The 14194-nt window shown below is 38.5% G+C and overlaps 5 protein-coding genes across 5 annotated transcripts; 1 reads left to right on the top strand and 4 right to left on the bottom strand.

Moving 5' to 3' along the window:
- The first annotated feature begins 387 nt into the window (after nt 1-387).
- LOC130689278 (large ribosomal subunit protein eL20-like) lies at nt 388-1644 on the top strand. Its single transcript, XM_057512290.2, has 4 exons — nt 388-511; nt 880-1059; nt 1120-1296; nt 1404-1644. Exons 1-4 carry the CDS (start codon nt 494-496, stop codon nt 1557-1559), a joined length of 531 nt encoding a protein of 176 aa, XP_057368273.1. The 5' UTR covers nt 388-493; the 3' UTR covers nt 1560-1644.
- Nucleotides 1645-1856: 212 nt separating this feature from the next.
- On the bottom strand, nt 1857-4772 carry LOC130689026 (complex I assembly factor ACAD9, mitochondrial-like). The gene is made up of 12 exons (XM_057512045.2): nt 4502-4772; nt 4040-4444; nt 3853-3978; nt 3670-3780; nt 3470-3595; nt 3286-3406; nt 3022-3177; nt 2904-2959; nt 2650-2818; nt 2421-2587; nt 2159-2365; nt 1857-2099 (listed from the first exon to the last, which is right to left on the bottom strand). Exons 1-12 carry the CDS (start codon nt 4616-4618, stop codon nt 1929-1931), a joined length of 1932 nt encoding a protein of 643 aa, XP_057368028.1. The 5' UTR covers nt 4619-4772; the 3' UTR covers nt 1857-1928.
- Nucleotides 4773-6783: 2011 nt separating this feature from the next.
- On the bottom strand, nt 6784-8232 carry LOC130686637 (dnaJ homolog subfamily C member 3-like). The gene has a single exon (XM_057509774.1). The coding sequence runs from the start codon at nt 8230-8232 to the stop codon at nt 6784-6786; it is 1449 nt and encodes a 482-aa protein (XP_057365757.1).
- Nucleotides 8233-8831: 599 nt separating this feature from the next.
- On the bottom strand, nt 8832-11469 carry LOC130689461 (sorting nexin-17-like). The gene is made up of 11 exons (XM_059496163.1): nt 11448-11469; nt 11270-11382; nt 10952-11144; nt 10703-10884; nt 10444-10534; nt 10297-10381; nt 10044-10206; nt 9788-9985; nt 9546-9728; nt 9395-9490; nt 8832-9343 (listed from the first exon to the last, which is right to left on the bottom strand). Exons 2-11 carry the CDS (start codon nt 11327-11329, stop codon nt 9212-9214), a joined length of 1383 nt encoding a protein of 460 aa, XP_059352146.1. The 5' UTR covers nt 11330-11382; nt 11448-11469; the 3' UTR covers nt 8832-9211.
- Nucleotides 11470-11870: 401 nt separating this feature from the next.
- Nucleotides 11871-13386, bottom strand: LOC130689239 (ubiquitin-conjugating enzyme E2 J2-like). The gene is made up of 7 exons (XM_057512279.2): nt 12978-13386; nt 12892-12919; nt 12777-12794; nt 12512-12557; nt 12408-12452; nt 12191-12319; nt 11871-12130 (listed from the first exon to the last, which is right to left on the bottom strand). The coding sequence occupies exons 1-7, from the start codon at nt 13189-13191 to the stop codon at nt 11897-11899; spliced, it is 714 nt and encodes a 237-aa protein (XP_057368262.1). The 5' UTR covers nt 13192-13386; the 3' UTR covers nt 11871-11896.
- Nucleotides 13387-14194: the final 808 nt, after the last annotated feature.

The following is a 14194-nucleotide window of genomic DNA, read 5'->3' as shown; positions in this document are numbered from 1 at the left end:
GGTTCAGCAACCACTTGTCCCAGCATGCAATTGACTGGGATCTTGGGGCCGTCGAATGGGCGGTTTCAGAATGCTTTTCAAGCTATTAACTTATCGAAAACCCAATTATGAAAAAAAAGCAGATTTTGTTACAATTAACCTTTACCAATTTGTTTATGTTAAATCATTTACTTTGTTGAGTGGATTCGAAAAATATACTTTCGAATTAGCGACAAGGTTATACACTCTCCATCAATCAAGATTATTAAAAAATATTTCCAACATTATTTTAGAACCTTTCTTCATCACATAAGCATCAATAATTTAACTATCAGAAAATGAAAAACCATTGAAATTATATAAATGACATAAAAATCAACAATGTCTAATTTATTTTTCCACCATATGTGTGTTTAGGGCTGCAACGTTAAGTAGGCTTCGATTTCACAGGAAAAATTACTTTCCTTGTGTCTCTTCAGGAGCAGGTCCTTTCCGGTTTATCACTAGCTGAAAAATGAAGGCCAGCGGTTTGGTAAGTAAATTATTGCAAAAATAAAGGTTTTATTCAAGTTAGTGAAATTTAGTTCTATGAAGTTAAAGTTCATGATGAATAATGAGGGTCTTTCCTTTAAGCAAAACTGCGAATCGTGCAAGTGTTGAGTGTAGCCGGCTGTCAATACATGGTTCTCCACATGGTTTAATTTCACATATTTAAGTAACGAATTCTTAATTGTGCTGTTAGTTTAGCGATAAATTGCACAGTAATTTTAACTTAACGAACGTTGTCGATGAAAATTTCATGTAGTATTCACTTGGAACAACATGTGTGATTCCATAAGTAATGTTTTCTGAATGTGTTCCTTTTGTTATAATAATTTTTTTTGTTTTGTGTCAATACAGTTGAAGGAATACAAAGTTGTGGGGCGCAAGCTCCCATCTGAGAAGGAACCAAATCCTCCCCTCTACAGAATGAGGATTTTTGCCCCTGATCATATTGTGGCTAAATCACGTTTCTGGTACTTCTTACGTCAGCTCCGTAAATTCAAGAAGGCTACTGGTGAAATTGTCAGCTGCCAGATGGTAAATACTGCTACTGTCTAATAGCTTCATTCTTACAATGCCAATTTTAATTTCCAACAGGTTCATGACAAGAGCCCATTGAAAGTCAAGAACTTTGGCATTTGGCTGAGATATGATTCTCGCTCTGGAACTCACAACATGTACCGTGAGTACAGAGACTTGACTGTCTCTGCTGCTGTCACCCAGTGCTATCGCGATATGGGTGCCCGTCATCGCGCTCGCGCTCATGCCATTCAGGTAAATAGGCTTAATCCAATGGCATTTTTAGATCGAATCCATCAATGTGATTAAGAGTTTTAATTGATCACATTACATATGTTATCTTAATACATTTTTGTTGACAGATCATTCGAGTGGAAGAAGTAGCTGCTGACAAATGTCGCCGCCCACACGTTAAGCAGTTCCACGATTCTACTATTAAATTCCCCCTTCCACACAGGGCCAATACCGTCGATATGCCCGAACTGTCCTACCGCAAACCCAAGACCTACTTCGGTTAAAATGGGAAAAATTGTCTTGGATTGTATCTGGAAATCTGGATATCCACTCGGCTATAAATACAAGAAAGAATTTGATAGCCTTGAATCTCCTTTTTAATTTCATTTAATATTTTTTTTTGCCAAGGTATGAAAGGACTTAAAAGACTTCTTTGTAGTCTGTATTTGATATTCAAAACTTAACTGTTAGGGCTCAATAACTAGTTTGCATTGAAGCCTGTGGCACTTTTTTTTTTCAAGATTCAAATGTTAAGTCTGATAAAGGGAATGCAAATAATTATATCATGGTGAAACATCAAATTTGCTCAACACAACTTGCAATATGTATTACATAATTAACAGCTCCATTTAAACTCTTGGCTACATGAACATTTAAATTTGTTTAAGAGGATGTTCTGCGCAATACCCTTTGTTTTGGAAAATAGTTTGGGCAATTTTCTTAATTGCCAAATCTTGGGTGGTCAGCTCACCCCCAAATAATTCTACTAAATGTCGCTCGCAACGTAAATCGGCTTCGATACAGAAAGAATGTGCCAATTGCACCTACAATAGGAAGAAAAATCAGTTTTGTATGAATTCAAAGATGAAAACAACTTATATACTTCATGTTCTGCGTTTCGTAATCCAATGCAGTAGGACCGAGAGGACCTACTAACAACTGCAGTCATAGCAAACAAATCGATCGCGACGTCAGCTACACGTCGAAGATCCATTTGTTTATTGCTCACTTCCTTTCCATGACGAGCTAATAAAGTTTCTACAGCCATCTGAAATTGCAGGACACGTTTCTCCAACAATTCCGACGCAGCCTAAATAATAGTTCAAGTAGATTGTGACAATGATTTCAATTTGCACAACATTTACCCTGAGACTTGGATGAAGGAAATTATTTAATTGAAGAGAGAGTCTGGGATTTTTAGGGTTCCGTCGTAATCTTTCCCAGGTACTTTTGACGACGAACCGGGGATTGGCAGTCGGGTTACGTAATTTCCGAACCATATCTGCAAGATGTTTTCCTGCATGCTGCAGTCCTATAAAGCAAAAATTAAAGCATAAGGTATTCCTTTTACACATGCATTGTACAGTAGTTTACCCAATAGTGATATGAGCATACGGAGAATTTCGTTGGTTCCTTCAAAGATGAGTAAAATGCGAGCGTCTCTTAGATAACGTTCATATGGGTAATCTTTCATATAGCCTAGTCCTCCAAGAATTTGTAAGCATTCACTTGTACAATTCCAAACGCCCTCCGAGCTAAAAACCTAGAAAACAATTACAGTAATACAAAATGAGCAAACGCGATACAGGGAAAAAAATGTCGAGCATGTAGATAGCGTTCAATATTACCTTCACCATTGCTGCCTCCATCGCGCAATCAGGTTCCTCATAAGTATCTAGCATAGCTATATGGTAAGAGTCAACAATTCATGTTACGCGACACTTTGAAATTCTTTTCCAATGGTACCTGAGGTGAGATAAGCCATCGACTCCATGGCGTAGACGGTACAAGCCATTTTTGCAAATTTTTCTTGAATTAATTCAAATTCCATCAACGCTTTGCCAAACTGTTTACGTGTTACTGCATGCTCTGCTGTCCATCCGAGAAGTTTTTTTAACATGCCTTTAAAAAAGAAAAAGAAGATTATTCAAAAGCTAGGTAAGAAATCGTAAAGATGTGTTTTGGGAGTTGTAGCAATTGGATAATATAGCAAAATTAAATAAAGACAACCTGCTCCTGAACTTCCCATACTGAATCTTCCAGAATTCAAAATATTCAATGCAATTTTGAAACCACTTCCAACCTCTCCCAAAACATTCTCTTTCGGAATCGGCACATTTTCAAAATATACCTATTAATTAAAACAAAAATAATATTTGGGTTTAAGTAATTGCTGCATACAACAAGCATTTACCTGACAAGTGTTCGAACCCCGAATGCCAAGCTTATCCTCCGGTTTCCCATGGGTCACTCCACCAAAATTACGTTCCACTAAAAATGCAGTGACTCGATCTTCCATCTCACCCATTTTATTCCTCACCTTTGTGGTTAAAGTTCAAATTATTTTGATATGCCTTAGAAGGGCTAAATACACAATAAAAGAGAAAGCATTACTTGCGTTTTCGCAAACACCGTAAAGAAATCTGCGATACCACCGTTTGATATCCATATTTTGTTGCCATTCATGATCCAATAATCACCATCATCTGATAGGGTCGCTTTGGTCTGTGATATTTGAATAAAATCAACTACTGTTTAATAATACAATAAGAAACCTTATAAAATTTTAAGCCCTACCTGCACAGACGCCGCATCTGAACCGCTACTGGGTTCGGTGAGGCAAAACGCTGCAGTCCACTCACCTGTGGCCAAACGGGGTAAGTATTTAGCTTTTTGATCTTCACTTCCAGCTATTAAAAGACCCTGAAAAAAATTATTATTTTCAATCATTATAAAATTACTTTGACTATGTACAATAACTTGCCTTAAGGCCAATTGACTGGTGGGCTGCAAGTGATACTGCAACAGATGCATCTAAGGCTGTAATTTCAGCAAGTCGTGCAAATTCGGTAGCATTGAATCCCAGCCCACCATAATCTGTAGGTATCTGTTGCCCAAACAAACCCAAAGCTTTCAGTCCATCATAAGTTTCCTTGGGAATTTTCCCTTCTGCATCAATTTTTTTTGAATCAATTGACTCAAAAAATTTTTCTACTGGAGCCACCAGTTCTTCAAGTGTCTGAAGCCTTTCTTTATCAAGAACTTCCGGAAAAGCTAATACTTCAGTGTCAAACTTCCCAAGAAACAAATTTTTCCCAAAGGGAGGGCGCTGAAGCTTTTTAACTTCAGTTGTGGCACTTGTTTGTGGTGCCTTATATTCTTTAATTTCCTAATCAAAGCAATGGACATGTTTAAAGTTATTATCATGGTATACACAACAACCAACCTTATTATACATTGCAGCCGAGGAAGCAAACTGAGCCGTTCGGGCACAGTTGGACTTCAATATACGACTCGCCATTGGAATCAATGATTTCGAAGTTAAAATCTTGTAGGAGGCCATGGTTATACGATTTTGGTCGTTGATGAATACTTCTTTAATTATTCTTTTGATAAGTTTGTAAAAGAACGATATCTGATGTCTCACAATGGCTGAAAAATGGATGAAATCGTTATTAGCTGGTTATCAGTGGGGTGGAAAATTTTCGTATCTTTCTCTTTCTAACCGGTTGCACACGGCAGACGACGCTCATGAAACAGTTAATTAGTTAACCTATTTTGGTGTTGACATCATGTGAGAGACATCTATCAGGATTCTAGAATTCTACATGCAAATTCAGATAAATCGTTGACTCAAGGAGGAGTGCATAATATTACATCTTAATATTTTGCGAAAAGTGACTGTTTCATCATAGATAAAGACCACTATTCGTTATCCCCATAAGAAAACTTACATGTGCTGCCGACCCAATACCCAAGTCAAATACAACGATGCTATTTTTTCAAATATCTGTGCTTTCTACGAAAAACAGCCCTATTATGTATACCGCTTGGAATGAGTTCATTCACGTGAATAACGTTTCAAACAACGCCACGTTGGAGTTGGATAAAAAGGAACGGATTTGAAGTAATAAAAGCCAAAACACAATGATTATATGTTTAAGTAAGAATTTTATTGATCGAAAAGAAGAAAATGTATGGGGAATTTTAAGTAGCAGAAAAATATTTGTTTAGCAAAGACAAACGAAACTTTGATTAGCTCTTCTCGCACACGCACTTCCAGAACCGGTCCGAATCGTTTAAGGATAAAATTCCCCCGTAAAGGTAGCTGATCACTGCCGTGGAGGTGAAAACTACCTGCAACGCCCTGCCATCACAACGAGACAATCAATTCTCGTAGTGGTCTCCTTCCGGCGGGTGCATGCAGGTGGGGAGATGGCAATATTGCTCACCATCCCGCCAATCGCACGCAAACTTGTGCCGTGAAGAAGACAAATGGAACAGAAGCGTTACAGTATTGGTAGTTGCCACGCACTGCAGTGAAGACAACTCCTTTACGGGTTCGTCGGCCAGTTCCTTTGGATTGTGATTGAAAGAAAGCGTCATCAAAGTTTAAAGCATACATAAATCAAGCCGAAATACAAATGTACAAGAATTTTGATTCGTTGTCTTTGCTTTTTAAAAAAAGGGGCAATTAAACTAATTACTCTGAAGAAGATACAATTAAAGCCGGAATAGAATGTACAAGAAGTTTGATTTTCAGTTTTTTTTTAAGGGAAAAAAAACGAAAAGAAAAAAAAACGCTCATTGAGCGGGTTGTTGGGCAAGCGGCCGATTGATCGCCTACTGAGTTGGAAACTTCAACGACACACTCGTGTCGGATGGGAACGGATGAATGTTCGCCAGTGGGCTTAACAATCGGTGTAGGTAAGTTATAAGCCTTGATGGAAGATGTATTCAGGATCCGGAACATCCTTTTTGTTGGATGGTACAAGGGAATCGGAAATTGGCGTCCGCTGCGAAGGTGGTTGTGCAGCGGCCAACGGCAGTGCACGGCTCGGCTCAATGTCCACTTTGCCGTCCGTAGTTTCACATGCCTTGATCTACTCGACCTTGTCGGATTGTACTCCGGCCTTTTGCAGAGCATCTTTCTCTGCCGGCGCCCTCGCCCTCATAGCCATGCGACTTTGGTATTCCACTCGAACGGGCCGAACAGGTGCGTCTGCAGCCGCCACTTCTACAATTGCATCAGTAGCAGCAATTACAGCAACACCTGCTTCGGGAACGACCTCAGCAGCTTGCACAGGTAAATCGCAAACCTCGATGGAAGGTGACCGGGGTAAGATAAAGCCGCTCGATCAGGTTCTTTTATAGCCGGTCGTAGTTAAGGATGGTATGATGGCAATCTTGCACACCTGAATTTTGGTTTCCATCTTCGACGAAGAGGCAAGAGTGGAATTTCAATGCAGTAACGTAAATTCCCGTGCAGACAGAACTACACGGGTGCATGTAATTACCCGATGTCAGAACATCCCAGAGTCGAGGGAAGATGGCAAAACATCGTTCCCAAGACTCACATGGACGTGACTGGGCAGTCACAGGCACGGCGCTTTACGTTACTACTCGTAACTTAAAAGTCAAGCCAAAGGGTTTAAGAAAGGTTGTGAGGTGTTCTTGTGTGTAAGGTGTACCTACACATCTGCTTGTTATCGGCGAGTTGGAAATCCGTTAACAATACTTCTCTTGATGGGCCAGTCGAACCGATGTCATGTCGAGCCATTTATCATATTTGCGCCGCGAATGGCTATTAGATATGACTTCGTAGCCATATTTAATAGTTTTGAAAATGGTTTCATGCTTCTTCTGGTCGGGCGAGTCTCGATGCTTGTCGGGATGATGGATTCGCGATTTTGCGTAATACGCCGACTTAATTTCGCTCGTTCCAGCGTTACGCTCGACTCCCAAGAGTTTGTAGTAATCAGGTCCGACTACTTCTACGTCCTTGTCAGCGCGTTTCTCCAATTCTTCGATTCTTCGTTGCAATTGCTCGATATGCCTATCACGGTTTTCGAGCAATTTTGCGTGAAAGACGCGCATTCGGCCAATGGTTTCGTGGTTGGCGAGAAGTTCATCGAAATTAGCATCTGAGGTCGCTTTTTGTTTGTGCAGCGCCTCTTTCAGAAGACGGTTTGCTGTCTCCATCTCTGAAAATTTCTTCTTACACTCTTCCAGATTCGTGGCTAGTTTTTCAGCCTTCATGCGCGCTGAATCGGCGTTGTTGCGAAAGCCTCGCACTTGCATTTGAAACTTGTAAGAAGCCTCGGAATACTTAGCCGCGTATTGGGCTTTCGCCTCCTGTAATGCCGAATGTAGACGCGCTTGATGTTCCTCCTCAAGTTGGTTGCGCAACTGTGCCATTGCGGATTCGTAATGGACACGTTGTTCGTCCACGTTGAGCTGGTGTTCCTTTACCATCCTTTGTACGAGAACCTTGTTCTCCGACTCAATGTCGTTCAGCTGCTTGGCATGTAGCGCCATCGTATGCTCCATCTTAGCTTGTTGGTGAGCTTGCTCTACCTTTCGTTGATTCTCCTTATCAGCCAATTCTTTGTCCAGGCGAGACATGCGTTCTTCATAACTCATTCGACGAATCTTGAGGTTCCGGATTTCCTTCTGCATTAGACCAACCTTGTTTAGGCCTTGATGCTTAGAAAAGACGATGTCTTTCATTTCTTGCTCAGCCCGCTGTAGATCACAATCCTTCTTCTGTAACTCGTCTTGCAACTCGATGTTTTGCCTGGTGAGTTCTTCACGCGCAGCGCTGGCTTCCGTGGCTTCCAATTTCATCCTGTCGATGATTTCTAACAGCTGTTTGTTAGCCGAAAGAGCCACATCCTTCTCTTCCACCAGGTCAGCAAGCTGAACCTTCAGCGCTCTTTCGTTGCACTTCTTTTCAATTCCGCAATCATCTTCCGACTTTGGCACTGGTTCGACGACGCAGTCCAATGCGTGGTTCTCAGCAGGTAGATCAATCGGGTCTTCAGATTGATCTTGCGAGCCACTCGCTGCATTAGTAATCGCCACAGGGGCCGATTCGGCGACAGCTTTTCCAGAATTGGCTGGAAAAAAGGATTGCCAGTGGTAAATGAGACAGGGTAACACCGTGAAAAAGGGCATTTTCGAAAAGAATCACTTGGAATCTCTTGAAATCACTTGAAATCACTTGAAATCGCTAGGAATTTCTGAAAATGCAGATATTTTTGCGGAATCACACCTGCAGCAAAGTAGTTGCAGCCAGAACGAAAGCCATTTCGAAAGCTTGCATTCTCCATTTTCGAACTTTTCACGCGTGTTTTATTGATTTTAAACTAAACATGCTATCAGTTTTAAAAATTTGGCATTTTAAAAAACATGTTTCACCAAAAACAAAATTGATTGCTTTAATTAAAACGTGCGAAAATAGTAAAAGTAAACTTTGCTTGCTATACCGTCATAAGGCGATTATGCGTCATTGTACGGAATTCGGCGCATTGCAGACGATTGTTCTCGCTGTGTAGGAAGGTGTATCAGTTTACGAAATAAGATATTTTCTTCGTGAAAAACTGAAGATAAAGACCACGGAGGTCTTTATCGATGGTTTCATGATGCAACCGATTACCAAAAGTTTTGAGTTCTGAGTTAGACAAATTAAATTTTCACTACAAAAAAAACTGCTGTGTCTAGTTCATACAATACAGATGTTGGATTGTCAAAACACATTTCAAAATATTCTCAGATGTTTTACACAGTATTGTGTATTTTTAAAAGCTCTGGGATTACAGTAAGAGACAGAATATAAACCTCTTGGTCGAATTTAACATCTTTGATACTGAGCCAAACAGATTGAAAATGGTTATAGATCACTGTTTTGTTCACCTCTGTCTTGTGACACAGTCAAGCACATACAACGATTTAATTAAGAAAACACTTAATTAAAAAAGTCAGTAATATATCAGGATAGTCATATTAACAATTAAGAGACAGTTAACCACAGAATTTCAAGGATAGTCAGTTTTGCTCCAAAAGTGGCATGAAGTTACAGCTTCACCCAAAACAAGAAATCCTGTAACCAGAAATGGAAAGGGAACCTATTATTTAGGATTTGCATTCTCTCCTGTCACAAATCTTCGTCACGAATATCTTCAAAGGCGTGATTCTCAATTCGCGCTTCTTCAAACGAATGATTTCTTCCATTTCGAAAGCGAACACGGATACTTTCTTTTAGTCCAAGTGGATTCTTTATTGGATCCTAGAAACAAAGTGTTAGAATTAGGATGCATAGCAACCGTTCGATTTATACCTTAGAAATTCTAGGTTTCCCAGTTGACTCAGAAATACAAAGTAAAGTTCCATTTTTCCCTAGGAATGTTAGCTTTTGAATCACTTCATCCGTCAGCTAGAAGAAATAAATTGATTAGATAAGTTTTGCGGTTAAACAGTCGTTGAGTTACCTTAGGAAATGTGCTGCAACTACCAGCTTCCTGTTGCTTTCGCATCAGCTCTTCAACCATGCTTTGCAGGCATAAAGAAAGAAAAATGACTTGAGTGCTTTCTACTGTGATCCACTGTAATCGATCTTTAGATAAAAGGTATTCAAACGACAATTCTAGTTTAGGGTGATCGAGACTATGTTCCTGTTACCGAAAAAGTTTCGAATTAATGACAATTCTGAATGTAAGCATCTTCGTTTTACCTGGACAATTGTAGTAATTCTCCAAGTACGCATACGCGTTACCCGAAACAACCTCTCTGACAAATCTGGGTAGCGAAAAACCAGTTCCTTGTTAAGCGCATGAATAGATACGGTAGAGCGCGGGGTAGGAAAGTCCGTTAAACAGGGTAAGAAATTTACGCTTCCGTAAAACCGCATTTGTCGTGCAAGTTTCATTACCTTCATTAAGAAAAATTATGTTACGTTCTGTGCCACAAACATAGCTTTAAACACATACGTCGTGCTGCTTTTCTTGTTCTAACAATCTTTTCAGGGGTATTAGTTGCTGTTCATTTGGTTGTATCCAATATCTTTTATAGTCGTCTCGAAATTGATTGTACACCAATTTAGTTCCAACAGGGTCTTTTAAAAGCTCATCGTCGTATGTAGTATCCCAATAACTGAATTTTAATAAAGCACGATTAATTATGAAATTGCAAGAAAAAGAAATGAAAAACATAAAATAAAATCTATTAGAATAAAATGTGTACCTTTTCCTGATAACGAGACTTGCGCTCTCGCCAGACAGTTTCACAGCTAAGAATGGCGATTCATAATTTAGCAATCTTCTAACCACTAGATCAACAACAAACGGAATTATTTTCGGCATTGCATGATTATAACTTTTGAAGGCATACAACAATATTGATTAAACTCATTAGCATCTTGAACGAAAAGGGCAAAGTAATCCGCCAACTCTTCTGGAAGCCCAATATGTTGAGCAACTCTCTAGAATAATTAAAGAAAAAAAAAACTATAATAAATTTTATAAAAGAATTTTTTGAAAAGTAAAGAAAAAAGAAGAAATAAAATGGAAATAAATAAATAAATAAAAATATAAAAAAGGAAACAATATGCATTTATATTAACCATGCCTGTGAAAAGAAGACTTTTTACCTTTATAACTGAAGCAGTCTCTTGGATTGGAGTGACTGGAATGGATATTACTTCTTCTCCAGGTAAAGTAATCCTAATATGAACATTCTTTTGGTCATCACTGGACAAATGAGTTTCATTTTGAGCCATGCGCAGAAAAGCATGAAAGAAAGTACTATTGCTGATTCTATGGTCAAGAGCAACTTAAAGGGAAAAATTGAGTGATAACTTGGATGGCACACCAAATCATAACAGATAAAAGCAAATTACTTGATTGTAAATATTTTTCAAGATAAAGCCTGCGTTCCTCAAGTTGAGGTGTTGTCAAAGGAAGAAGTTTCTTGGAAGGAAATTCTGGTAAAGTATCATGACTAAATAGTTTCTTCAATTGGTCATGTAGGTGCCTTAGTTGCTTATAACGGAGTGTGCAATGATGGTTTCCATTGATGTGAATATGATATCCCTGGAATAAATTAAAAGATTCACACATTATTGTGTTAAAACCCACATATCATGGGCCTTTGCATGGCGGACTATCAAACGAGATAAAACCAAAAAACAGCGTAAGCGACAAATAACGCTTCATACCTGATAGTAACTTCCATCCTTATCCTGAAGATTTTCTGTCTCTGGAATAGAAAAATGCATGGCTCTATTCCTGCCCCATGCAAACTCAGCAATTCAACAACCGTTTTGAAGACCTACGTGTTAATAACAAGCAATAATGTCTATAACACACCTTGGAATTCGGTACTGTCGGAAGTACCGTTTTTCTTAAACCCTTTTGCGTTTTTGGTTTCAGTTGACGTCTGCTAGGGAACAGCATTGTGAAATGTGAACTATTCATTTACTCATAGATGAAGGTTCTATAATCCCAGGTTCTAGGAGTCTATGAGCTGACGGCTGACTCTGCTTTCCCTAAGTCGATTTTACATAAGCAACTTTAGTATTGTAGAAGTTTAAAACATTTCTACCAGTTCTAATCTAGCAGACATACAGATTCAATAAAGAAATAACTCTGAACTAGCTACGATGCTGATTCCAAGGTCAATGTTTTGTAACTGAACTCTGGAAAACTATTTCGCGCATATCTATGGTTTTTCATGTTTCTTTTCTTTTCAGCCCCCCATCGCGAAATATCATTTAAATATTAATTTTGTAAAGAAGAAGAAACAGTTCCTTGTAATAATAAGAGGATATATATAGATATATTTTTTAGTCTATGCTCAAACTCTTTAGTACATATTTGACAATGAATGCAAATAGAGTGAAGCCTGCGATCACAACAACATTTGCTAGTAGTCCAGGGTAATCCACCCGACCGACCCGTCGATCTCCAAGGAATGGTAGAGGATTGTTTCCACTCTCTGCGCTGCGAATCGTAGGTAGCGAAGAATTTGTTGCCATTTCGGCTGCAGCTTTTCTTAATTCAATCTCTTTTTGAATTTTCTTTGGGGTGACATCAAATTAGTTTAGAAAATTTTGCAAACTAATGTATAATACTCATACAGCTGTAATGTCTGGGAAAAGTTCATTGAAAATTTTATCTCCAAGGTTGAATTTTAGACTTTGCTCAGCAAGACAACGCTTTTCATGGTCTGTAGTTTCAATACTTCCCAGTGTAGGGCTCTTCTCTAACTGTAAGAATAAAAATTTTAAGAATCTTCCCATGTGGAGAAATGCATGTGATGTGATACGTAAAATGAAAATCAGAGCTATTGTTTACCATGAAACTCAGTAATCCAGTAAGAATAGTTGATACACTCCATGCCTGCAAGTGTACACCATTTAAATATGAATCATGACAATAATTTTAAATAAGATGTATACCGGATTCCAAGAATCTGGATGAAAATCGCTGATTGATAGGCATAACCTTTGTTGTTTTTTTAAGTGCCAAGAAAGATAAGGCAAAATGTTTTAGCTTTTCACACGAATATAAGGGCTTTGAGCATATAAGAAATATTTGAAGATAAATTTGTCTCACTTATCTAACATTTAAAAACATCTCTTGAAATAACACTTCTTAATCCACTAATAAATATTTTGTTATAGATGAAAAAGAAATACCGTACTCCAATCTCAAGCTCATTACCTTGTATTCGGTTTGAACCTATACATGCAACAAAATGGTTAGGATGAAAACTAAATGAATATGCAATGTTTCATTTCTAAATAATGAATCATTTTGGTTTGAAATATATGTTTACCTTCCATTGGGTGTAATCATGTAGATACCTACATAATAATAAACACATTTTATACGAGAGTGAATTCACAATTGACTGAAACATACTTGGAGGCTTAAATGGAAATTCTGCAGGGAATAAAAGCTTTCCATGGTAATAACCGCCTTCATAAAGCGAAGTTTCAGGGCCACTGACGACATAATGCCACTCCAAAATGTTTGACGGTAAAGGCTCTGCGACAACATACGGAATCGGGTCCTTTTTCAATCGTAAATAATCCTGCTTTAAACGGGATGTTGCGCTATTGTTATGTTTACTCATTTTTATAATAAGGGCTGGACTCGCGAAAGAGTCGGAAAATTATAGAAACGTGAGATATATGGCAGTCAAAATTGATCCATAGCGATGTCGCAGACGACGGTGGCTTTACTGTAAACAAGGCCAGCAGTGGTGGAAGAATACCGATACCACTACAGGCCTACGCAACCTATCTCAGCCAGCGACGCCACGACCTACTATTCCTTAATTCCTATCAGGTTAAATGGGATATTTCTAATACAACTTTGAAACGAAAACCTAAATAACAAATAAATTTTTATAATTAGTTTGGCTGCGTCTGATCATGAATAGCAGTAGCTGTCATCAAATTAACCTGAGTATGACAACTTGACGAGGAAATGGAGTGGTATTGTGTAATAGAACCTGGTTCGGGTTGCTGAGTTGCAACGTCAGCTTTCGCATCGTTTTTTTACCTCTCGGGCCTTATGGACGGAAAGTAGAAAACAAACATTTGATCAACTTCCAGCGATTACATAAAAAATGTTATAGAAAGTTGTTTTCCAACAACTTGGATTTTATACTAAAATTCTCATTCCTCGATAAACTCTCGTTTATTCGTTAAAATTAATTGAAGGTTTTTTATTTACATCAGTTGATGACCTGCGGGGCACTTATTGGCTGCCCTTCAAGTTGTATTTTAGTTAGACACACCTAATTGTCGCGCGAGCATACCCATTGACATCAATGTTGAATGTTTGTATTTTTTCTATTTTAGAAGAAATAAATTGCCATAACATTTGGGATATTTGTGACTTCCTGAAGGAGTTCTTGACATTGACAAATCGATCGACAAACTTAACCTACCTGCACATTGTGAAAACTTCTCGCACGATTCTGTCGCTCACGAAAACTCATTAAACAAAGAATACAAAAAAGGAACAAAAAAATAAACTTAATTCATTTAGATGATACTAGACTTTAGAAAACCGATACCAAGTCGCGTAGTTCGAACGGAGGGCGCTGGCGGTACACCTACGTTATCATG

Source organism: Daphnia carinata, chromosome 7 (assembly GCF_022539665.2).
Source record: "Daphnia carinata strain CSIRO-1 chromosome 7, CSIRO_AGI_Dcar_HiC_V3, whole genome shotgun sequence".
Taxonomy (NCBI): Eukaryota; Metazoa; Arthropoda; class Branchiopoda; order Diplostraca; family Daphniidae; genus Daphnia; species Daphnia carinata.
Note: the sequence above shows the minus strand (reverse complement) of the source record. Positions and strands in the feature narration are given on the sequence as shown.

Coding starts and splice junctions, on each gene's coding strand:
- LOC130689461 (XM_059496163.1), bottom strand. CDS start 11,329: ATGCATTTTTCTATTCCAGAGACAGAAAATCTTCAGGATAAGGATGGA. Junction 10,382..10,443: donor TGAGTTTAATCAATATTGTT/GTATGCCTTCAA, acceptor TTGTTGATCTAG/TGGTTAGAAGATTGCTAAAT. Junction 9,986..10,043: donor AACAAGAAAAGCAGCACGAC/GTATGTGTTTAA, acceptor TTCTTAATGAAG/GTAATGAAACTTGCACGACA.
- LOC130689026 (XM_057512045.2), bottom strand. CDS start 4,618: ATGGCCTCCTACAAGATTTTAACTTCGAAATCATTGATTCCAATGGCG. Junction 4,445..4,501: donor CGGCTGCAATGTATAATAAG/GTTGGTTGTTGT, acceptor TGCTTTGATTAG/GAAATTAAAGAATATAAGGC. Junction 2,100..2,158: donor TACGAAACGCAGAACATGAA/GTATATAAGTTG, acceptor TTCCTATTGTAG/GTGCAATTGGCACATTCTTT.
- LOC130686637 (XM_057509774.1), bottom strand. CDS start 8,232: ATGCCCTTTTTCACGGTGTTACCCTGTCTCATTTACCACTGGCAATCC.
- LOC130689278 (XM_057512290.2), top strand. Junction 1,060..1,119: donor AAATTGTCAGCTGCCAGATG/GTAAATACTGCT, acceptor AATTTCCAACAG/GTTCATGACAAGAGCCCATT. Junction 1,297..1,403: donor CTCGCGCTCATGCCATTCAG/GTAAATAGGCTT, acceptor TTTTGTTGACAG/ATCATTCGAGTGGAAGAAGT.
- LOC130689239 (XM_057512279.2), bottom strand. CDS start 13,191: ATGAGTAAACATAACAATAGCGCAACATCCCGTTTAAAGCAGGATTAT. Junction 12,453..12,511: donor ATCCAGATTCTTGGAATCCG/GTATACATCTTA, acceptor GTACACTTGCAG/GCATGGAGTGTATCAACTAT. Junction 12,320..12,407: donor CTGGATTACTGAGTTTCATG/GTAAACAATAGC, acceptor TTATTCTTACAG/TTAGAGAAGAGCCCTACACT.